General features: G+C 38.4%; 1 protein-coding gene across 1 annotated transcript in view; it reads left to right on the top strand.

Moving 5' to 3' along the window:
* The window catches only part of CSMD1 (CUB and Sushi multiple domains 1), a 1,974,400-nt gene that overhangs the window by 1,300,645 nt on the left and 648,285 nt on the right, over nt 1–25,470 (top strand). Inside the window, exons 8-9 of the mRNA XM_088479751.1 lie at nt 7,032–7,119; nt 22,710–22,834. Coding sequence (XP_088335877.1) covers nt 7,032–7,119; nt 22,710–22,834 — 213 coding nt within the window. The remainder of the gene's footprint in view (nt 1–7,031; nt 7,120–22,709; nt 22,835–25,470) is intronic.

Consider the following 25,470-nt stretch of genomic DNA (forward strand, 5'->3'; position numbering starts at 1 on the left):
ACATCAGGCTGGAGACTGTATGCACGATCTGTATGTATTACTTATTAAAATCAATAAAGAAAGAAGATATAGCAAATCTATGACATACAACCTTTAAACAGCATTATGTTTCTCTGATGTTTGAGAGCAGGGAGACTGATTAATTTAGCTTGGGGGCCACTTTACAAGTTTTAGTAAACAGTTTAAAACTTATTCCCTTGGAACTGCCTTACATAACACAAAGTTATATAAGGCATATATAAAAAATATATTTCAATGTTTTTATAATTTAAACTGTGTGGATATAGCACTTAGGACTAGGGATGTGCAGGCTCGAATAGGTTTGCACGCTGAGTTCGGATTGTTCCCTCCAAAGAATGGGACTCAGAAAGAGTTAAAACGTCATCTTGCATGGACAAACATCATCATTCCTGGACTTTTGTCCAGGAATGATGATGTTTGTCCATGCAAGATGACGTTTTGCCTCTTTCTGAGTCCCGTTTTTTGGAGGGAAAAATCCGAACTCGGCATGCAAACTCGACCCTATCCGAGCCTGAACATCCCTACTTAGGACAAATACTAAGCACATATGTTAGTTGTTAATAGTCTTTTAAGAACTCAGAAGGATATAAATATTAGGAGAGTCTTTACCCATACTTTGTAATGGAGTCCCAAAACTACAGGTATTCACAACACCACAATATGTTTACAATGTCAGTACTCAATAATGAAAAATAGTCATAATACAGTTTTCTCATTGATTTTTCCTGTCATTATTTTCTTGAGGGTGGATCAAGGTGGTATACTTTAGTTCAGCCAAACTTTATAACATTGGTCCACTTCCAATGCTTTCAAACCAGGGCAATTGCTGATGCATTTTGTTCAGATCCCCAACCTTTTGCTAAGTGCTTGATGGGCCACATACTTGTGGAAAAATAAGAGGCATTGGGGCCGGACCCAATTGGTGATGCATACAACCCATAGGGCCATATTTTGCTTACACGTAATATACCAATTCAGAGGAATCAAGCAGTGATAGTTAAGTGAAAGATATACATATCCTCCTGCATTGGTGTAAAAGTAGTGGCTATGAAAACATTTAAATAAGATACTGTGCAAGAGGAAGGGGTTTATTTACGAAGTGTTTGTGTTTGAGCCCGATAATTAAAAGGGCAGTGCTTTTACTAGCCATGTCTTGCTATTAATTATCGGGAAGAAAAACAAAGAGAATATTCAGGTTTTACAACTGGACACTTTGTAAATAAACCCCGATGAAAATTCAGTTTTTACCATCATGGTACCACCAAGTTCCAAATAAACTTTGTTAAAACTCTCCAAAACTGTTATTGGGTTGCTTTTGTGTCACATTTCTGTTTCTATACTTTTTTCACATGATACAGGTTTTGGACAGTTAATGTTATAATTTAGTAAGCCATCTCAGGGTTTTGTTGACCTTGCCAAGCTTTTTCTAACTGTGGATCGCTAATGTTCAAGCTAAATACTTGATCTTGGGTGTTGGATAAACCAGCCACCTGTTGCAATTGCAATTATTACCACTAATTATTAATATGAAATCAGTGTGTGTGTGAATGTCCATGTTTTTGTTAATTGCCATTAATTTAATTGAATATCACAATAACAAATCGCTACACATTTAAAAATAAAACATACAGGTTGGGTCTCCCAGATCCAAAATGCTTGGCACCAGAAGTATTTTAGATATCCGACTTTTTCCATATTTTGAAATATATGCAAATGAGATTTCTTTGGAAGGGGACCCAAGTCTAAACACAGAATGAATTTATTTATACACAATATTATTGCGCTTTAAGATAATTTGATACAGTATTTTAACAATTTAATGCATTAAACAAAGTTTGTGTACCTTGAACCATCAGAAAGCAAAAGTCACTATCTCAGTCATGCTCAAAAAATCAATATTTTGGAATATTTGGATATGGGAGACTCAGCCTGTATTTACAGCATATCTAAAATGGTATTTGAATTGTACAGTGCTAGCAATAGTATATCAAAATAACTGTCTAAAAATAAAAGGATCATCTCTTCTATTCTTTCCTATAGTATTGCATAATTTGTAGCGAGAACATAACTATTCCTTTCCTTCTTCCAGCATAACAGCTCTAAAAAAATATATTACAGATAACTGCAATAGGTGATGTTATCATCATAATGTAAACAGCGAAGAAGCATTTATATGGATATTGTATTTAACTAGTGTAATTGGTAGTAAGACAGATTCATTAAATATCAATAAATTAGGTCTTTGGGAAATATGCCATGAATGATGTTCTATGGCTACCTTATCTATGTATTATAAAGGCATGTACTCACATTGTTGTAGCACTAATTTTATCCAGGATGAACAGAATTGAAATTGTATGTCCGGATATTGAAATGATCATATCGCTCCAGGTATAGTCCATATGCAGCCACGTACAGAATATTATTACAGTCTATTATCAGCTCCTGGGGAAAACTCAGACTCTTGCTTTATAAAGGGTAATAGTGAGGAGTCTATTTCCTAAACACTATAGGTCATATGTAGTGATAATGGGTATGATGGAAATAATGCAGGGTTGGTGGAGCCAACCCTGCATTATTTCCATCATACCTATTATGTTGACTGTTTTAAGTTTGTTTTCTTCTTTCTGTAATACTAAACCCCTGTGACTTTGAGTCCTGTTGGAGAAAACCGCTCTATAAATAAAATTATTATTATTTATTATTAGTGATACATTAAAAGGTTATTTCTTGTCCCACAATTAAAATCATCATAAATTGTTTTAAGTATGGTTTTATTGCATCACTTTGTACGGGCAATGGTGTTTGTTAAAAAATAGTCTCCTGTTTACCCCTTTGATTAAGTCAAAGTTTCCACTTAGGTATTGATGATACACTGTAATGATATACATGGCTTGAAGTGTTCAGCTCATTGTTTCAAATTAAATGATCAACTGAATACCATTTTCTATGATTTCCAATCTATTCCTCCTCTGTTAAATTAGTAAAACAATAATGTGAGTACATTATGTTATATGTATTTTATACCCTGGTTGTGCATAATGTTTAATATTTATCTATGTAAGTAGAGAAGTATAATTAGCATAATAACAACTGATGATATTTAGAAATGTAAAAACTAATATCTATATAAAATTAAATTCAACAGAAAAACATGCACCCTTCATTTTTATCATGGCAGCATAGACTGAGTTTTGCTCAGGAAACTACACTGGAGGAACAGTAGGTGGCACTGTTTCATAAGTTATAACAGTTTACACTATTGTAGAAACTTGTTGGTTTATCTTCCATGTTAAGTTATAGTATGTTATGAAGCTACCTGAACTGCTAAACATAACCTCTGATTTCTGTAACCAGCATAAAAGCATTCAACCTATAGGATTGTCAGAACTTCACTTGATGTGTTTCTGATATCAATACAACCTATCCTACAACATGTCCCCTTCCATCAGGTACAAAATGTTCTGCTCCTGGACTTCCCACCTATTTAATTATTGCAGACACCTGTGTTGAGTCCATTAATAGATGAGGCAGGTGTATTATCACAGGTGGCTGCAATCATCAATTAAGAGAGAAATCCAGGAGCAGAGCTTTTTGTATCGGGTGGAAGCGGTCATGTTGGAGGATCTGATACAATCGAAAGTAGGGTGCATAATTACATATAATAAACATCTGTGGGAGCTTTACATTTATTTTTTATATTTATAACATAAAATCACATTCATGGCTTTTACTTTGCAATAGAAAATGGTTCAGTCAAACGAAAGTGACAGAAAATGTACTTTTTCAAAGTAGAACTGCATCTTAATTCAACCTTAGCTTGTAAATGGAATACCTTCTCTGATATAGAAGTAGCCCCTTGAAGTCTGAATTTAATTACTTTTAGATCAGTATAAGAAAGTTGACATTGATGTGCTGCTATTGACCCTAGAATAAAAGCTGCTTAGGTCTTAGTTACATGTTCCTCGTGATCTCTTTGGAAATATACATTTGCCAAAGAGATCATCAAACGGCAATTATAGGCAAATGATTGCAAGAAAAAGTGATCCTAATTCAAAGTATTACAGGACTGTTTTTCCTCTTATGGGAAGAAAAACTTAAATTGCATATTATTTTGTAATGTAGATAAATAAAAAAAAGTAAATTTAATGTACTACGACAAAATATTTCATTGGTACAGGTGCTTATTGATATATAAAAGCATGCATTTAAGGATTATGAAGCAGTTAAGAAGCTTAGATTAGCCTTGTTTTGATCTATTTTTATACTACAGTGCTTTACATATATATACTTTTCCTTGCCATTTCATTCTAGCAAAGTCTCACCCTCCCCAAAAAAGTGAAATGATTCAAAATTTCTGTGCTCCGTTCCTTCTGCATAATTTTTAATACATACAGTACATATTAACACAACAAAAAAAACTGATTTCTTATAACATGTAGCAAACAGCAAGCTTTAAATAAAAAAAACAGCTCTCACATTTCATTAAAAAAAATATATAATTGAATGATATTTCCAAAACTAGAGACATTACTACTATTATGTGAACTAAGGCAGCTGCCACAGTCCCAACATTTCAGGAGGCTTAACAGACTGAGGGGGAGATTTATTATCAAACCTTCTAAAGAGAACAAGTGGATAAATTGGCCACAGCAACCGATAAGTTTATCTATAATTTATCTACTACATTCTATAAAATTGTAAATATAATAAGTTTGTTTGCTATGGGCATATTCACTTGTCGTCTTTAGAAGGTTTGATACATCTCCGCCTAAATGACTGACACCAAGTCACTTAATTTATCATTTTTTATCTTGCTTAATTTTCCCTGCCATGCCCACACCAGATGCTGTCCCACCAAGGTATAAGTTACACACACACATTTCTCTTTGGCTAACAATATGAATGAGGGCTGTTTATATTCTAAAATTAACTTAAAGGTGACACACATATATATTATGCTTTAATTATATGGTGCCACAAGGGTTTCACAGCACCTAACAAAGCACATAAACAATTGAGCAGAACAAGAAAACAGTAAGTGACAGTACAAGACAATGCAGGACAAGTTCATGGTTTATAAACATGACTGCATCAGCGGTCATAATACTCAAATAAGCAGCAAGGTGGCAGAAATCAATGGTTAGGTGCCATTGAATGGAGAATGCAATAGATTATAGTGAAGAAGGGAGAGGCACATGAAGGAAGAGGGCCCTGCTTCTGAGAACTTACATTCTAGAGAGTGAGGAGGGGAGGTGAGGTGAGGAGGGGGTGGGCATAGGAAGGAGTTGAAAATGGCAAAGAGATGCCGGGGGTTTGAGGACTGGGAGGAGATGAGGTTTTTAAATACAACCATTTAGAGAGGTAAAAGACAGATCTGTAGAATGAGAGCATGTATTTGAAATGGAGGAATTCTGCCTTAGAACGTGATTCCTCCACTGGTGCTCTTTGGTTCGTAAACACTTTTTTAGGTATCTGGTACATTTGGATGCCAGGGTTGAGGTGTGGATCTGCGAGGGTCAGTAGTGATAGCCAGAGCAACAGAGTAAGGGAGGAATTCAAAAGTCCATTCTTTCACAGGTTACTGTGATTTTATTCCTTATTGAATATTTCACTCTTTTATGTAAACTGATTATTCTAATACCAGTGTCAAATAGAAAAGAGAATAGACAGACCGAGTGAGATGATTTGTTATAGTTTTAGATATAGTTACAATTTTGTATAAAGGTCTATCTTCTATCAATTTCTGATCTCTAGAACCTCCTTCTGAAACTATGAGAGTTTATTAGCTGCAAGCCCCTGTTCCCAGTGGACCTCTAGTCAGCTTATTCTCTAGAAACATGGGTAATTCTAAATGTTAGTGAGACTGGACCAACATATTGACTGAAGTTGCAGGCACTTAATCAACTTCAATATAGATGAAACCTGGTATGAGTAAAAAAATATTCAGGTTATTAGACTTGTAAAATATACAAAGTAAAGACGCTTTGGTGATGAATATATCCTTAACCTGTCATTTGGGAAATTGGTCTCTCAGGCTAAATATATTTATAAGTAGGGATTGTCTTATAATTGATGACTCCAATCCACAAAATTGGTATTTCTCAGTGGTCCTAATAATAAATGGCACAGATTTCAACTTATAATGTTCAAAGAAAATCTCAATGATACACAGTATAAGAAATTTTAATGAGACCATATTGGCCTAGATATTAAGCTATAATATTTCAGACAGTAAAAGAAGATTGCATTAAGCTTCACTATGCTTTTTTTTATATATTACATATGTATTTAAGGAAATGCAATAATATTTTGTTAAATGTTTAAATACTGTGAACAAATGAACTGAATTCCATACTGTTTCTTCCTTTCCCATTATGGTGTAAAATAAAAATTGTTAAATAGATTGCCAGACTTAGTCTGATAATAATCATAGGGCACAGTCAGCAAAAAGGGATCCACTTGCGTAAGTCTTTGGAGTCTGTTAAATGCAACAGAGGAATTACATAATTACCAGCTGTACTGTTATGCTTGGCATATAGAAATATGATCAGCCAATTCAGCTGTTTTGACGACATGTGCTGAACACTTCTCAGTGTGTGGCTCCAGAAAGAGGCATTACAATAACAGAAACTGGGCTTGATTTGATAAAACAGAAAGCATTTTTTTTGCCAATGACCCCATAAATGTATGGGCATGTGTGAATGTACATCACTTAATGCAAAGTGGGTGGCGTTATCTATAAAATCTAATAGCATTGGATATTAAATGTACAGTATTTAGATAAAGTCAAAGTAGTGTATTATACAGATGCTGGAGCTGTTATTGCAACAGTTTTCCTCATTCAACTTACTTATTAGATAGACATACAGTATTTTTATTTAAAGTGAAAGATTTTTAGTGAATAATTTTGTGTTAAATACACATGTAGAATGCAATGATTTCACCACTAACTGACTGAATATATAACCCATACATTACACAATATTTTGTTTTGTACTTTATTGTAGTAAGTCAAGGTGGCATATCAACAGCTATGAACATGTGCCCTGATCCTGGCATTCCAGACAATGGGAAAAGAACAGGCTTTGATTTCAGGTAAGTTCATATTTTCAGTAAATTTTTTACATGATTTAAAAAAATTAATGATTTAAAAATGTATTTTGTATCATTAACTAAGTTTCAATATTATCTCTCTGACTATCCACTGGCTTTTTTGTTATCTCACAAGTATCTACACTTGCTATTTCATCCAACTTATTTGTAATTTTATGCTGAATTTTGCTAAATTCAAATGGGGGAGTTATACCAATTGCCCTTTCAAATGCTGTCAAACATCACCAGCCAGGACTCACTGGCAGTTGGTGTGGCTCCCCTATTTGAAGTTTGGACTGCACTACAGCCCCACCTCTGGAGCTGCCACTGGTAGTGACCCCTATACCAGTGCACCTGTTCAACATCCCACAATTATCTTGTACATAAGAGGGGCTTATTTTTTGTAAATCCGAGCCCCATAATCTGATGGGTATAGTCAAGGCTCATTGCAATACACAGTAAATTTTTCAATTTCTTCATCTCCATTTAACCAAGGGGCTACTAGTATAAACAAATTACTTTTCCCAACTTAACAACGTGGTCCCAAATATTACAGCATCAAGTCTCAATAATAGGGGCCAAATGTAGTATCCTGTGATTTTCAGGAGCCGGCGTGATTCCTTTCGAGATTCATTAGATTTAAAGCAGCAATTAGTCTAAAGGCATAACTTGGTTGGTTTCACCTTGAAACTAATTGGCGCTTTAAATATATAGAGTATCACTTGAATCTCACCAGCTCCCACAAATCACCCACATATCATGGGCTATTACATTTGGCCAGGGCTATAACTCTGGGTGTGTGACTGGCACTGCTGCACAGAGCACAGGGCTCTGTGGGTGGCACTGTTGCTGCCCCATTGTCCTTGCTTCTGGCTAGCAGTGTGCCTGGAATGGTATGCAGTCAGGAAGCCGGCAGACCTAATCCCGACAGCCGGCTTCCCGACTGCTTTATCCTGGCGAGGGTTAAATGACAGGCGTCTATATCTAGACGCCTGTCATTTTACCGACACCGGGAGACCGGCGTCCGGCATCCCGATCGAAGGACAGCCGCGGGGGGAGGGGGGGTTAGGTTTAGGGTTCTCGGGGGGGACTTAGGGCTAGGCACCCCCCCGGGAGGTTAGGGTTAGGCAAGGGGAGGGAGGGTTAGGGTTAATCACCCCCGGGGGGGACTTAGGTTTAGGCGGCGGAGAAGGGGGGGTTAGGTTTAGGCACTTAGAGGGGGGATTAGGGTTAGGCACTGGGGGGAAGGTTAAGGTTAGGCACCCCTAAGGAGGGTTAGGGGAGGGAATTAGGTTAGTCTATACTTACCTTAGGGACGATCGGGAATTCACCCATGTCGGGCAGCCGCTGGCGGGATTCTAACCGCTGGACTTGCGATGGCGGTAAATCATACCGATTCCCCTGGACAGCACCCTGCAGCCAGTAATGCTGTGGCAGTGCTACCTGTAGCGTCCTTTGTACACTACAAGCAGGCACCCTGCCAAGTATACAGCTAAATGGAGCATCTTCCTGATGCTCCGTGCACTGCCGCACTTCTGGGTGCTGGCTTGTCCCTCCCCCTACATGCAACATCATGATATCATGCACAAAGGGGGTGGGGCAGCACAAGGCACATTAAAGCCATGTTGCAGCACTGCATTTGGCCCTAGATTAGGTCATTTTTATTTGTTTGTTTTATACTAGTTTAGTTTAGTTCGCATTTTCCAACGAAGAACATCACAGAGAAGGTAATTTACAAAATTAAAAATATAAATTCACATATGAAATACAGTGCCCCTCAATTTTCACAGCTGTGCCTATATTTTCACCTTGGTGCATACTTTTGCAAAGCATGATGAAATTAGCAGGAGAGATGAAGTTTGCACTGGCAGATAGCACATGTGTAATGCATCTTGCAAAGTAAGTAGATACTGGTGCACATCATTTTGTAGAGTAGTATTGAAATGAGAGTAAGATTTTGTGGAGTGAGATTATAATGAGAAAAAAAATTGTGTGGGCACAGTTTGGTGGGGCTCGTCACTGTGCAAAAGGGCACAACAGCCATTTCAACTCATTATCTTGTTTCCTACCATGTACAGTACTTCAATTTGCGCTTTCTTTTCATTTTTTTGAGAGGTTTGAGAACGTTTATGGAAACTTCTTAGTATATTATATGAATCATTCTTACCTCTAGCAGTAATCTCTTTTATGTGCTTTTTACACTAGCAAATATAAATTGCATTGTATTGCTGCAACCAGGTACTTTTAATATTAATGTTTAAATAGCAAAACAAACTTTTGTTCTCAAAGCACACATTATGCTGACCATGATAATAAAGAATGGTGTTATTTTGAAGTATTATATGTTTGCCTTTTACATTTGGTTGCAATTGCACTATGAGTATAATAAATATAATTCTGTAGTAATACAGACAACTAAATATTCTCAAAAAAAGAGAAACAGTTTTATTACAGAATGAGGATGTTCTGTTTATCACTATTACATGAGGCATGTTGCAAGTGACTAGGGGGAGGATGAATAATTGGATTTATGTTGGAAGGTTTTGATGACATTCCAGAAAGCTTTTTTTTTTCCAGCCAAGGACTTAATGCTGAATATGAAGCAGTCATAGATTAACAGAGCTTTAGGTGCAATTTACATTTCTTTGTCAGCTTTCAGAAGACATCAATTTAGCCAGAAATGTTCCATCTCAAAGCTTTAGATCCAATCATAAAATATCACTTTTTTGCCATACCTAATATTAGTATGCTTTCTAGCTGTCTCTCTTTAGTGCTATCATTATTATTAGTATCATAGTATCATCATTCTTTTGTCATAGCTCCACCACATTCAGCAGCACTGTACAATCAGAATTCCATTAATGTATAATAATCTGGTGTTCACAATGTAACTTCTATACACATACAGCAGACACGCAAACACAGGCACACTCAAGTGTCAATTAAACATAGAGGGACTTGTGTAGAGTGGGACATAATTTACAACAAAAACATGGGAGTAAATTGTGTCCTTGCAAAAATACGTAATTTACATATTAGTCAGAGCAGCAGAAATGATGCCCGTGACTGTGCTTATAATGTAGAAAGCATAATTTATGGAAATGGAATAGATCAAGCAATTAGCCTAATATATGCTAATATAACAAGATACACATTTATCATCTCCTTAGTATCACTTCTCAGCATTTTAGTGTGGATCTCTGTGATTTTACCACAGAACGTGGGAAACCCCATTGTATGAATATTACCATTATGACACTTCCTAGTCACCTGTGCCAAGGCTCTGTAGGAAAAAGTGCTTGCTGATAAGTGTTTGTTATTTTGCCAAGACATGGATACCTACATAGAGCTCTACCCCCAGTACATATGACTTAGGTGAGCAATATGTTGGTGAATGAGAGGGTCTGTGGAGGTAATTTCTTTTTTTTGCAATACAAACATTTTAATTCAGTGTGTGTTTATTCCACTTTATTTTATCTTGGCACACTACAGGATCCAGCATGTCCTGGATGTCAGGGCATTCTAGCATTTGTGGTTCCTATTGGGGATGCTGGATCTTATAGTACTTCAAGCACCAGCATTTCCAACCTCTTAAAAGTGATCTGAGCATGCTGGGTAGGTGGAACCTGTACTATGCAAGGGAAAAAATATCCCTTCATCTATTTATAGAATCATGCTGTTTAACAGCCACTGCACTGAAGGGTGGGAATAGCCCTAGTGCTGGTTTTTCTATAGGGTCTACATATAGACATTTTAATGTTCATGCAGGGCCAGATTAAAAAGGGGTATGGAACTACAGCTCCAGGCTTCCACATAAAATAGGCCTATTATCGTGGCAGCCTAGCTGGCCACACAGTCAACCATAAATCATACATAATAAAATTGTTTTTCTGGTTTTGTTTTTTAAATACAAAATTCAGCATTTTTCTATTTTTATGCATTTAGGTTATCAGTGGGACTGATAGTGTACACATCCAGGTGGCTCTGGACACACCCACACAGCCCTGGTTACAGCTCCACCCCTTCTTAGTATAGGCCTTTAAACATTATCAGTCCTAGGCCCATGAGGCCCTTAATCCTGCCCTATGCTCATGCACAGCATGGAAAGGTACTTCTACCAACCATACTATCTCAGAGCTTTTAACATACAAAAAAATTACAGTAACAGTTCCACCATACATAATAGACATTTAAAAACAATTATTTATTCACTTTTCATTTAAAGTACAGTATGATAATTTAGCTTTCATTTTAAATCACCATCAAATCATTTATTTCTAAACTAGCTTTTGCGCACAGCTTTGCTCACGTAAATATCTGTTATTGCTCAGTGGAACAAATTTTACAAAGACAGTAGTGGCATCTAATACAGTATTGTGATGTATATTTTATATTGTAGACATTGATCACAAAATGTCTTTGTAAACAATATTTGCAGTTTTTCTTCAGGGATTAACACAAAAATATACTTGGGGCTACTAACTCATGAGCAAGCCACATACAGCTGTCCATGGTAGAAGCAGCTGGTCCTGAGATCTACATATGCAGCCCTTAAAATTTTTCCCTGCTACTTGTCCATTGTCATAGTGAAGCAGATGCTTACAGGAAACTGCAGGCCCTTGAAATGAAAAGGAAAATTGTTTGGGATAAAGGGTAAACGTGGTATAAACAAAGTCTCACCTGTGACAGATCTCATTAGAATCTGTGCCTCAATTAGGTTCCTCTGCAGAGCAGTGACTTTAAGTTGCGTTGCTTGCATAACTTGGGTGGAGTCAAGTTCTGCAGAAGCATGATCGGAACACCAACTTTCAGTGCAATGCTGTGTGCTGGAAGTCCAGTTACAGTATCTTGTAGGTCCCAAATCTATTGCTACTTAACTTAAGGTAACACTAAAAGGTTCCAAGTAACATGAGCAGCGACGCTATGATATGTACTGTAGTATTTGTCATGGTGTGCCATCTTCTGGATTGACGTCTATACTGTAACATCATGAGTCAAGATAAGCTGCCTGATTAGTTTGTCAATGGGTACAATATTGACAATTACTATGTGGACAGTGTAATGAAGACATAATTAAAGATTTTTAACCATGTCAGAAATATTGCTTTTTCATGATGCTTTGCCATAATTTTTAAAGTAACAGTATTATGCTTGCAAGGTTAAAATGCTTTAAGTAGTATTAGTACAGTGCCTGTATTATGCCAGCCACAATACGCTGTCCTCATACTAATTGTCGACATTCTAGCCATGGACAAATTAAACTACTCCTGTATTAGGCCTCAACATATTTTTTACATGATTTTTTTCTTACTGTGATCTTATGATAAAAATTTTATAGATTATTACATATTAAAATATAGACAGACTTGAATAATATTAACAATCCACGATCCAGAGTTTGTCCAATTGAAAACGATTTGCTGTAGACACTGTGACTCACTAATTAGCTTCTGATTATACTGCTTGGATAAAAACACCCTACTCTTTTATTTTTGGGAAACTATAATTAGAATTTTATACTTAGGGGTTAAAGAGCAATATGGTAGATGATGGAGGACATATGTAAATTGCTGAAACCATTTTCACTTTTAAACAGCCTATTTTATTAGCAGTGCTGTGTGAATATGAATAGTGATAATAAACCAATTATACTCCTGCTGGAGTAATCATTAAGCTATAGCAGTGAGTTAAGAAACCAATGAACTACAACTCTCTCAAATGTAGCATTCATTAATAACTTCAATTTTAGACTTGTATGAACCCAAAGGGAACATGACAGTAAGGATAGATAGATAGATAGATAGATAGATAGATAGATAGATAGATAGATAGATAGATAGATAGATAATTGCTTGAAAAACAATGGTGATGATTTGTATTTCCATTTGTTTAAACATCTTTGTTCACTCAAATAAAACTGTAGTAAGTGTGGTTCAAGTGATCAGAATGTAGTTACTTTATTCTAAATATCATATCAGAGGCTACAATTCTAATTATTTTCAAATACTTTATTTTACTCGCTAGACTAAAACTTCTTTCACTAACAATTGCATCAGGGTTGTTTGAAATTATATTAATGTTCTCAATATTTGTATCAACATTATGGGCCATATTCAATTTAAGGCAAAAAGTCCAAGGTCGGAGTTTTCGCCATCATTGCTGTTTTTTTCAGGGATTAAGTATCGGGCGCGTGCCCGCTTATCCCCGTATTCAATTAGGATCCGGCAAAAACAGGACCCAGCGGAAAGGTATGTATCGAAAAGTGCTGTTAGTTTTTGGGGAAATCATCCTGTCACCCCCCAAAGATGTCCTGACATGGGGTATCACTATGGGTACCCCCGATTTGGCCTACTGAAGGTAAGTCGGGTTTTTAAATATGTCGCGTCAGGTGCATAAATGCACCTGTGAGGAAGTAGTGAAGAATAGCATTTATCTTTTTTGGGGAGGAAAAATAACTATTGGGGTACATGAAAATGGGTGTAAGCATATTTTTAAGTACCTACGGTAATTTTTTAAAATTCTTCAAAAATGCACCTGCTGCTACCAGCCACATTCTAGAAAACACCTGCCGCATACATGGGAACCCCCCCTGAATCAATTTCGCTACTTTATAACTTTGTTCCCCAATTATTATTTTTTTGCCCCAAAATGAAAGTAAATTTTATGGGGTGCCCTCAGAATTTTTTTAAACATTTTTTGACACAGATTACTTTTAGGGAACACTCCCTGGGCTGCAGGCTTTTTTTTAAGTCTGCACCCCTAAACCCCAATTCTGCACTTTTTTTCGCCAAGTATTACATGGAGAAAAGTTATCCCAATTTTTTAACAGAGACTTTTCGCATCGGTGAAAAGTCTTTGAAATTTAATATGGGGATAAGCAAAAATGACATCATTGGCGACAAATTATCACTGATAACGGTCTTTTCGCCCCATATTGAATATGTCCCTATGTAGTAAATGTTCTTGTATTGGACAGGTTACTAAATCAATTTGTGAATGAAAGTCTGAAAGATTTAATCATCTCTACTTGGGATTGTTTTTTTTCTAGTACCAGAAAATTAATTGATTCCCTAAAATTGTTAACAAACATACAGTAGAGGGTTTAGGTAATATATTATGTGGTTATTTATTATTATTATTATTATTATTATTATTATTAATAACCACAAACCTCACTCCTTAACCTTTTTTCAGAATTATAGTCTTCGTTCTCATGGTACAAAAAAACACTCCAAATTGGAAGCACTAGCTTTTAACCTTCTCACTCACAAATCTAAGTTATTGCTACCTAATGCCAACTTTCAGTGGTGCCACTGGCTATTCGCTATCTGAGGATTCTGATAACTAAAACTTATGATCAACTTTTAATGTCAATTTGGACCCCTAACTGAGAGCAATTAAACAAGATTGTACCTCTTGGTGCCTTCTATATGTTTTTTTGTAGTGGTAAAATAAATGCTGGAAATATGAACATTCTTCCCCAGCTTTTGTAGCTGTAACAAACCCTCCCAATCCCTGGGACTGCATCCTTTCATAGGAATTTGCAATCACTATAAGGCGACAACCCAGAGTCAATAGGAGATGTTTTGCTACCTGGACTGAGTTATACTGTTGAGAAATGTAACTAAGCCATGTTCTTTCTTGGCATGTCAACCCAAAAGAAAAGAACAGGGTTTCTTTAGTGGATGCCTCAATTGTTGGGTGGGCGGTTGGTTTACTGCTTTGGCTTCCAAGCTTACTCAGGCCAGATGTGGCCATTCACTACTTCAGATAGCTTCACTCAAACAATCTGGGGCACACTGAACTAACAGCTTGATCTGGCTCTGCTCCCCTCCCCACTCAATCCCATTTGGACCCATCCCCATATCCCCTGTGCTCCAATTCTCACTTTCACTTTCCCAGCCTACTGTCTGTGCCTTTCTGGAAAACCATCATCTGCCTCAGTCTATTTAAATTTATCCAGATCAAGGGTTTTATTCAGTCTCAGTTCAAGTCATCCAAACTGAAAGATCTTACACCTTTTAAACGCCTCTGCATCTATTGTCCTGACAAACAATGAGCTTTTTCCACCATTTACCACTCAATTCTCTCTGCTCATTCAGATTCTGTAATCCCCTTGAGCTGGCCTGGGAGCAGGATGCAAGTTTAGTGTTTGACAGGGATGAATGGTCAAATATCCATTATGGAATTGCTATATAATCTCTGAGTGTAACTATAAAGGAGAATTCATATACAGTAAACTATACACCTACTGGTACGTAGCGCCAGTCAGGATCCACATTGGGTGTCAGATCTATATTGGTGACAGTGTGACTAATGGGATATGTGCTTTGGAAAGATATTTTATCTCTCATTGCCTGTGTTACCTCCATTCAACCCCCTTCATATTCCTTTACATTTTTACAACACAAACTCATCCCTTAACATTCCCAGATCTTCAAACTCATCCAGCATATTTGCAAAACAGCCATGATTCAAATAACGAAGGACTAGAAGAAACCCACCCCACCCATTCTTGCAGCATTCATCAATAACATATGGATTGTTGCTTCGATGGAATAGATTTCCAGTCATGATTCATTGTATAGTGCATTCTTTTTTTACAAAGTCTGGAAACCCTTGTATACATACCACAACTCGTCTTTGCCTGACTCTTCATATTTTTTTTATTGCACATTGGTTCTCTCTTCACTGGGATTTCCTTGATTCTTGCGCTGGATGGTCAGTCCAACTATTCTCTAACTTTCTTCCTCTCTCTCCCTTTTTTTCTTGATCTATATCATCCTTACCTTACTTTCCCTTCCTGTTTTCTTGTATTCCTTACCAAAAATAAATATGCACCAGTTATATATGCTACACCTTACCAATTTCAGTGCTTATTTTGCTGTATGGTGTATTGCAAGTTTTTTTTTTTTGTAGTTTTCTGTTTGCCAATGTTGTTCCTTGGTTTTGTGTAATTTTTTCTATCTCTGTTATACTCTGCATTAAAAAACAAACTAATAAACCAAAAAAATTATGCTCTATGAAATCTTATTATTAAGTAGAGATGTGCAGGTTCAGTTTTCTGAAATCAAAAACACCCAAATTTAGGGGTTCCGAGTAGAATCGGGTTAAGGTTCAAATTCACTTTTGCAACCCGGTTCGAACAGAGGGCGTGATTCAGAGCCGGACGCTCTGACAGAGCGCTCGCTCTGAATCAGGTCCGGCCTTCTGTTTTTTTAGAGGGGCCTCCTGACCGCTCGCATAGCTGTGGGTGACCACCCACAGATATAGCGAGCGGCCAGGAAGATTGTCGCAATGGTCAAGACCATCGCGACCATCGTGCTTGCAACGAGACCCTTGTGGTAGGGTCTCATTGCCGCAAGCCCCAGAGAGCTTTCGGCTCTAACAGAGCCGAAAGCTCCCCCACTGACATCACTTGTGATGTCAGTGGGCCCGGCCCCAGATGGTAGGTGCTCCCATGAGAACGCATCTGTCTGGGCAGCCACGCCCCCGGCCCGCCCACCAATAGGGGCATGCTGTCACTCAACATCGACAGCACGGCCCCTTTGGTACGAGACCCGGAGTGAAGGTTTGCCTGTCGCTATCCGGGTCTCGCGCATGCGCACGACAGAGCCGGCTCCGTTGTGCGCATGCGCACTGGGCCACCATCGACCCGCTTGCGAGCACATAGCACTCGCGAGCGGGTCTGAATCAGGCCCAGAGTCTCGGTTCGGATCTGTTGCCAATTTGAAACTTCCAATATCTTTCTCCTGTGCTTTCCCTGTGATAGTGTTCTTCCATTTCCCACTTGTGCTGGATACTGACCAAAGGGCTGTGACCTGCTTGCTGGGTGCAGCTTAAACCAAAATCCCACTTTGAGGGGTCACTGGTGAATACCTCCCAGTAATTTAGACTCCACGCCTTTGGTCAGGTCCAGCCATCTGGTACTTGTGGATAAGAGAAGGCATATATCCAGGCCCCTTGCCTCTGATTCTTTTCTGAACCTATTCCTGGGTCCAACCATTAACACCGGACCTGGGTCCATTTCAGTGGACTCTTAGAGATTATGTCATTTCCAAGTGCTAGTGAAGACAGCCAATCTGCAGGTTTGAGGCATGTCCTGGATCATTGCATCATTTTCACCACACTATTACCTTGGTCCTTGCCAGGGTTAATTCCTGGGTCACTCGACCTGGGTTACTTTTCACAGGACCTTTTACACCTAAGCATGACCTGGGTAGACCTGGCAATAGAAAAAATTCCATGCATCTTTGCAAACATTTTCATCTTTTTACATACAGTAGATTCTAACATGAACAAAAGTAGATGAAAGGATGGTAAATTCAGATAATCTTATCTTTAATGTATGCTGCATATACTAATTGGCTCTTCATAAATGCTAATACTAAGGGCCTTTACCCCTCACTTCTTAAAAGCATTGTGGTTGAGGCTGAGTATTTTGCAAAATGGGCGTATCTAAAGAGTACACTGACCTAGCTAATTTCTGCCCATGTACAGAGTTGTACACATCTCAATATATGTGTTTAATTTAACTATTAATGATACTCATGTACAGTATATAAAACTTCATTACATGAAGTGCATATGGCAAGTCATGTAATGAAGTGTTATGAACATGAGTGACATTAACAGTTAAATCAAACACATATGATGATGTGTTTGATCTGTTTTCCATTTCCCATTGGCAAACAACCTAGCATGTTATACACATCAAAGCTTTAACAGAATATTCTAATCGCATACGACTGATGGTGTTGGCATGTCAATACACATAATTTACAATTTTATTGTGAAGCTTTAGGCACTTGGAGGAACAATAAGTTGCTAAAGCCATAAGGAAATGACATGGTAAGCCTATAAGAAAATATAGACAGAGAACAGGATAAACATGTCAGTATCCATCATGTTTTCCATTTGAGCAGGCCTCAAGGTACATTTGTCTGTTTTGTGTTAAAGTCACACAAGATAAATGAATAAATCATTGGAATGTAATTTATATAGAGTTGTGTGAAAATATCCTGCATAAAGAGCATTAACATGATTGAGAGAATATTGACTTGCAACATGCATCGGTAATGAGAACACATCATGGGACATAGCAATGCAGCAAATACAAATTACTTATTGAAACAAAATGTAATAAATGTGTTCAGCTTTGCAAAGGTAAGCATATGTGCCACATTTATGCCAGGAGAGAATAGTGGCACATGTGCCTGGTTTATGCCAAGCAAGGCTGCCATCAGAATGTGTGGGGCCCAATTTAAAAAGGGGTTAGCAGAGGCACACATGGGGATAGAAAGAGACAGATACAGTATGGAAAGCAGGAAAAGTCAGACATGGGTTGCAAGCAGAAGTAGATATGGGGGACAGGAAGAGGCAGACTTTGGGGAGCGGGCAGAGGCAGACATGGGGGAGCGGGCAGAGGCAAATTTTGGAGACAAAAAAAATAAACAGCGGTGTATGAGACTGCTTATAAATAAATTAATGTTTGTCCAAAAAAAGTGTCTTACATCTTTATTCTCTACTGAGTACAGGGATAACTGCCATTTCTTTTCTATTTTTGTCAACTCCAATCGTGAGTGGTAGCACCCCCTACATATATACATATATATATATATATATATATATATATATATAAACAAACATTACTAATAATATCAGGGGTATCAGACTCATTGATCTTTCAGATATATCTATACTGTATATATATATATATATATATATATATGTTCTGTGCAGTTGGTTATACACACACATGTTAAATATTGGAGACAGGCAGAGCAGACATGGGGGAATGGGAAGTGGCATGGTGAGGGGGAGGCACATACAGATATGGAGGAGCAGGCAGAGTTGAATATGGGAGACAAGTAGAGATAGACATGGGGCACCTGGCATAGGTAGATATTGAGGAGCGGACATAGGTAGATATGGGAGCGATGGTCACCTGGACCTGCCCTGCAGTTACTTATACATGACAGTCATGCAGCCTTGCAGCAAACCTGATTTGCTTCCTGTCATTTCAGTGTGGCAGCCATGCATAGCTCTCGGTCTGCTCTGTATGGCAGTGTGGTGAGCCCCGGACCCCCCCCGCCAGCGGCCTACTCAGGATGTTACCTAGGGGCTGAAGGGTTGCAGCCCGCCACGTAAAATTTGCCTCCACCAGTGAGTCAGTGCACTGGCTTCACTGGCATAAAGCTGTACATGCTCACCAGTACTCAGTTGTCTCTATAGCTTGTGCTATAATATAGCTTTACATTATCTGGGACATTGAAAGAATATACAGAAGACTAGCATTCTGAATCACACAGAGTAAATATCAGCCGACAACAAAAAAGGCAGAATAGTTATAATGCAAATTTGTAGCTTGTAGCAAATACAGTAGTAAGTGCCACAAACCATGACCAGTACAGGTGGCAGACAAGGAAAATAAATCAATAAACAGCCTGCAGTCAGTGCATGCAGCAGACAAGAGGTCTGCTGCTTATTTAAGGCAACAATAGCCAATAAGGTTGTGCTGCTGACAGCATTATAAAGACGACTGGAATAAATCCTAACAATCCAATACACCCCAGCCCTCACAGTGCTTAACAGTGAGGATAAGCATGTTTGTATCAGGAAAGTTAAGTAATGTCAAGGACTTCCTTCAACACAAACAGTGCAAAGAGGGGAAAAAGTGCAATTAATTATTGTCTCAATTTGCCACTGTTTGTATCACAACCTCCGATCATTACTATGACACAATGTCTTAACTATAATAGTAATATATCTATCTATATCTGTATAGCTATATATATATATATATATATATCTATATATATATGTGTGTGTGTATATATATATATATATATATATATATTTGCGATGTGTAGTCCGGCACTCCGAGGGATAATACTCTTAATTAGCTTAAAATGTTGCGATGCCTTTGTTGAATCTAAGATCTAATAAAGGACGATAGTCTGCTTTTAAATCAAGTCTGATGAGTACCGCCTACATTATTTCCCTATATATATATATATATATATATATATATATACAAACACCTCACTTCCTTACATCTCACTTCCTTACAGTATTCATTTAGCAATTTCTAGAAAAACAAATGCTAGAAAAGCATTTAATGAAATTAAGTATTATTAATTGAAGTAGTCTCCCACCCCCGAATGCCTAATGTAAAAATGTGCGTGTGCTGTTATGGTTGGTTGCTGCTCTAAAAATAACTGTGTGGCTAGTGTGGAAGGCCATAGTATGCATGTTATATTATTTTTTTACCTGCTTGGCATTGCTAGTTTGGTACATATTTAACTTTAACTTATTTCCCTCCACAGATACACTACCTCTGCTGTAATCTATCCTATAGCCTTTCATCTAATGCATTGTTTCCCTAACTCGGCCCTCAAATCAATTATATGGTTTTTAACACTGAAAAAAGGACAAAAAAAATTATTCAAATTGGTTACATTTGTGTGTTTTAACCAATTTGTCTGTTTTCCAGTGTTTGTGAGCAAATGGTTGACTGTCATTTGCTCCCATACATTACCAGGTTTTCATTCCAACCAGCCAGATTGGACAGATATCTGACAGAAAATTGTATAGTGGATGGCCAGCTTTAGATCTACAATACATCTAACCTACTGTACTCCTCGCCTCCCCTCTTGTCTTGTAACTACCTCACACTCCCGCCTAAAAAAAACATATCCTGTTTAAGTCTAAATTAGCCCATATGTATATAAATAGTAAAGTACTCCTATTAAGTATGGTCAATCAGTCAGTGAATGAACATTTCCAGCAAATAAACACTTTCAGTTTTAATGTATTAATACAAGCTTTAAACTTTTCAACCAATCATAACAATTGTCTTATTTTATGCTTTGATTCATTCATATATCATTCACTGGACTTGTGTGTTCACTTATACCCTTTTCACACCAGAGCTAAAACCCGGGTTATTGCAGAGTTAACTCAGGTAGCTTCTTGGTGTAAAAGGGGACAGGGTTGGATTCCCGGGTTGAGTGACCCGACAATCTAACCCAGGAAACTTGCAGAGTTTAAAACCCATGAAACCCTGCAGTGTAAATGGCGCAATCCGTGTCACGATGACCCCGAATCATGCCACATGCCTGCCGATTGGCCGGCCTCCAAGCATCCACTTCATCTCCAAGCATCCACTTCAACGCTGGAAAAGCCGGCTCACTGCAGACCAGGCTCTGATGTGAATGGTGCCAACTCAGGAATATCCTGGGTCGGCTCCGGGAAATTCTGGGTCTGATCCTGATTGAAACTCTGTTCCAACCTTTGGGTCAGACCTGGAATTTAAGTATAAAAGCAGTATTACTGGCTATGTGTGTGTTCATTGGTAATTTACCTCTTTTGTATTCTAATTTAAAAAATTCCAAATGAGGAAATGCTAGTTTACGCATATTTTAATGTAACAGGGCATTCATTATTAGCCGTCCGATAGGACCACCTAATATTCATCAAACTCCAAAAATTTAAGTTTTCTGAATTTGCTTGCAAGAACAGAGAACAATCACTGTCTTCAGGTGGCGCTTGTTCTCTGAGCCCCACTCCTCCTATGGGAAGAAGGTCCAGGTTTGAGAAGAGGGATCCTTGCTGCTTCCTCCACCGCCTCCTCACTACTACACTGCCTCCCCAGTGTCTCTGCATTTGTGTGGTGCATTCTTTGAGCGGCTACAGCATGCTACAATTTGGTAAAAGTAAATAAAAGCTGCACAAATTGTACAGGGCCAGGGATTGTTTTACTCTTTTTATTATTTACCTCATACTTCATGACTGATCATTCTTTCTATGTGACTGTAAGATTTATTTATACTCAGATGTTACAAATCCAGGCAAGTAATAACATCAAGTAATAAAAGCTGATATCCCAGTTGAACATATGTTGGTACTTACTACATGCTAAGAAATACAGCTCCATTGCTAGAAAAAAACAATTGTGAGTTTTCTCTGTGGCATCCCTCCAAGCTGTGGCACCTAGTGCAGGGAGGGATGCCACGTGCACAGCAAAAAGGGGGCATGGTCTCACAGATTGGGGCATGGCCTTGCTAACAGTGGCATGGTCTCGCGGGCCAAACCCAGGTCCGAGCCGTGGGTATCATCACTGGGGTGGTAGAGGGTGTTGGAGGTGTAGAGTGCCGGCTCCCTCACTGTGACAGGAGCTGAGTACTACACTTAATGCTACAGTGCAGCACCCGGCTCCTGTCACAGAGGGGGAACCAGCACCTTGGTGTTACCCCTAGGTGAGTGACACCCGGGTGCAGCCCGCAACCCCCTTGTGACGCCACTGAGTTCTTTTAATATTGTAGCAAGTCACACCAAAGTTTACAAGAACTGTTTATTGGACACTTGTCATGGAGAGTTGTAGCAGTGACACATGCCTCACGTCTGGTCAATGATATGAAAGTGGATCTATTAATATTAGAATGAATGGTATTTTCTATGTATTTATTTTATGCATACTGATCATCTTTTACAAAGGGGAAGAATTGTCATTGTGAATGTGAATAAACTATACAGCATTGCCTATTTCTCACTATTTATTTTTGTTTTCTTTTTTCTCTGGGTATTTCTAGATTGGGTGCCAATGTCCAATTTTCCTGTGATGATAATTATGTGTTGCAAGGCTCGAAGAGTATAACTTGTCAGAGAGTGACTGACACACTTGCTGCTTGGAGTGATCACAGACCAATCTGCCGAGGTAAGCCAGTGGGAAAGCATTTCAATTTTAAATACTTTAAAATTATAGTTTGCACATTCCTTTAAAAAAGTATCTTTGAAATGCATGCTACTACTGCTATGTTCTTTATGACTTGAATATAGTTATTCCACCTTTTTAAGAACACATTGAAAAAAACCCCATGAAATGGAAATGAAAACCATAAATTGCACAGGAATTTGTGACTGTCGGTGTCAATATAGCTATGGCTGAATTTTGCTTTTCACACTTTCATTGCAAGCAAAAGCATTTAAATTTCACCAATTTCCTATGAAGCATTTCAATATCACAGTACATGGTAGATAAAATATTTTATTATTTCTGTTTTCTCTAACATTATAGCTTGTATATAATATGCATAGTTTGTGCAATCATGGAGAAAGAATTAAAGGGGGAAAAAACATTATAGTAATCCCTTTGCCATGTTTTGATGTTGTAAAACTCCTTATATGCCAGAATTATCCAAACACCAGCAGTATTAGTAGTTCTCTGAATAACAGGAGAAGGTGAGTACCTAGGACCTGATTCAGAGATGTACACCACAGCTGCTGCAAATTTGTATTTAGTGGCTGTGCGAAAATGTGCAAATGTTGCAGCCACCGGGATTTGTATTGATTTGCCCGCTGGGCACATTGAATTGCAGCATCAGACTCAGATCATTAGATTATCCAAAGTCTGAGTAACCCTAGGGTTTATCAGAATGGATGCCTGAGCCATATCATCTGTGTAAGTGTTCATAATCACTGCCTGTGACCCGCCCCAATAAAGGTCGCGACACGCCTGCGTTTGAGCCACCACTCCCCTATTACATCCCACAAATGGTCCCTGACTGTCACACTGCAGCCAACTCGTCACTGCTACCACTGATGGCTATGATCTTGGTGCGTGTGCAGTGTGACTCATTAAATACGCAGACCACCAATAATTGCTTAACTGTGTAAACTTCGGCATTGCGTCCATCTCTGAAAATGGCTAGCATACCATGAGTTCAGAGAGGAGTAAATAGTGTAACAATATTATTTATAGTGCAGTGGTCTTTCACTGTAGCACATGGAGTTATAAGGGGCTGGATCAGAACAGCAAACAATTAGACTACATTTCATGTTTTTAAATGTGAATCCTCATTTGTATTGTGTCAGCCAATCTATCCTCTTGTGTAAGCAGCTGAACTCACATCAGCATGCATTTGCACCTGCCTTACCCTTGGCAGAACATATACTACATGCAAGTGCCACATTGCCGCCCAGTTACATCCTTTTAGCCATGAGTGGGGATTCTAATGGCATCCCCAAAGTGTGGAGCTGTAATTAAATTACCTTTTCAATGCTTTCATTTCTTATCTTAGAGATGCATAACCTAGAAGTATACAAAACACAAGTAATTAGTTATCTCAGGCCCCGTATATACCTGCGGTTAAACACAGATGGAACAGCAAGCAAATCTGCTACATTTTGCTTGAAATTCAGGGACCAGTAAAATGTATAAAAGAAACCAGAGCTAAATAAAAGGCATCACTATCTGCTCAGGCTATTGATCAACCGGGAATTATAAGGATCAGGACAATTGTTGTACAGATACAAGTCTGTATGATCATGTGTACCAGTTGTCTAGTTTTGTAGTTTTGAATGCCAAGATGGATCTAAAAGCTGTGTAGTTACAGTTACATAATGTCCAAAATCTATTTATATGCACATTTAACTTTGGTTGTTGCTTAGAGAACCTGAAATGTAGTTAATGAGAGGCCAATTTGTGGACACAAATTGGCAATTTTTTAATGTTGATGCAAAAAAAGGTCTACTGTATGTACAAGCCATAAAGGATTTAGGAGATCCATTCAGAATTTAGAAAACAGCAGTATACTTTGTGACCTTGCAGCTTACGACATCTACAGATGAAGTTAGCAGTACTGTTAGGGGCGTGGAGGGGGGCAGAGCAGCTACTAATTACTCGGGCCTGGGCTTGTTAGAGGGGCCTAGCAGTGGCCTAGGTCTACTGCTGTTCCCCCTCTCTCTTGTCAGCAGTCTCTCTGCCCAGCCCAGCACACACTCACCAACCCCTTGCTTCATGTAGAACGTCCATAGGGCTAGGAACATTTTTTTAAAAAAAACCAAACCCACTGGATTTAGTATTGTACTACTATGTAAATACAGCTTCAGCCACAGTCTTTTTCAAAGAAATCTGTGGGCGGACTTTTTGACTGAGAGAGCCAATAAATTCTTCTCCATAGACTTCAGTTATGGGAATAACTACGAATAACCTACCTATTCCCTCCTTTGAAGTCTATGTAGAAGAGTTTTTTCTATTTTTGACACAATTAACTCAACACCCGCCATCCGGTTATGCGGAGGATAGCCCCAGGCTATCTGCCTGGAATCTGCACATCGGGAAACCCCTTTTTGAGGGTCCCCACTTCCTGAGGAATTCGAGGCCCTGACTGACTATTGTGGGATTGTGAATGCTTTAGCAGGGGGACCCTGTCAAGTGTGTTCCCCTAATATGGCATTATACCCCCACTAGATATAGCCCAGTGCTGGTTGTGCATAATACGGGGATCCCTGCTCATTTCGTCCGCCATATTTCCACAACCAGAAACAGCTCACAGAGCCTGGTGATGGTTG

Source organism: Taudactylus pleione, unplaced genomic scaffold (genome assembly GCF_031769625.1).
Source record: "Taudactylus pleione unplaced genomic scaffold, aTauple2 ptg000244l, whole genome shotgun sequence".
NCBI lineage: Eukaryota > Metazoa > Chordata > Amphibia > Anura > Myobatrachidae > Taudactylus > Taudactylus pleione.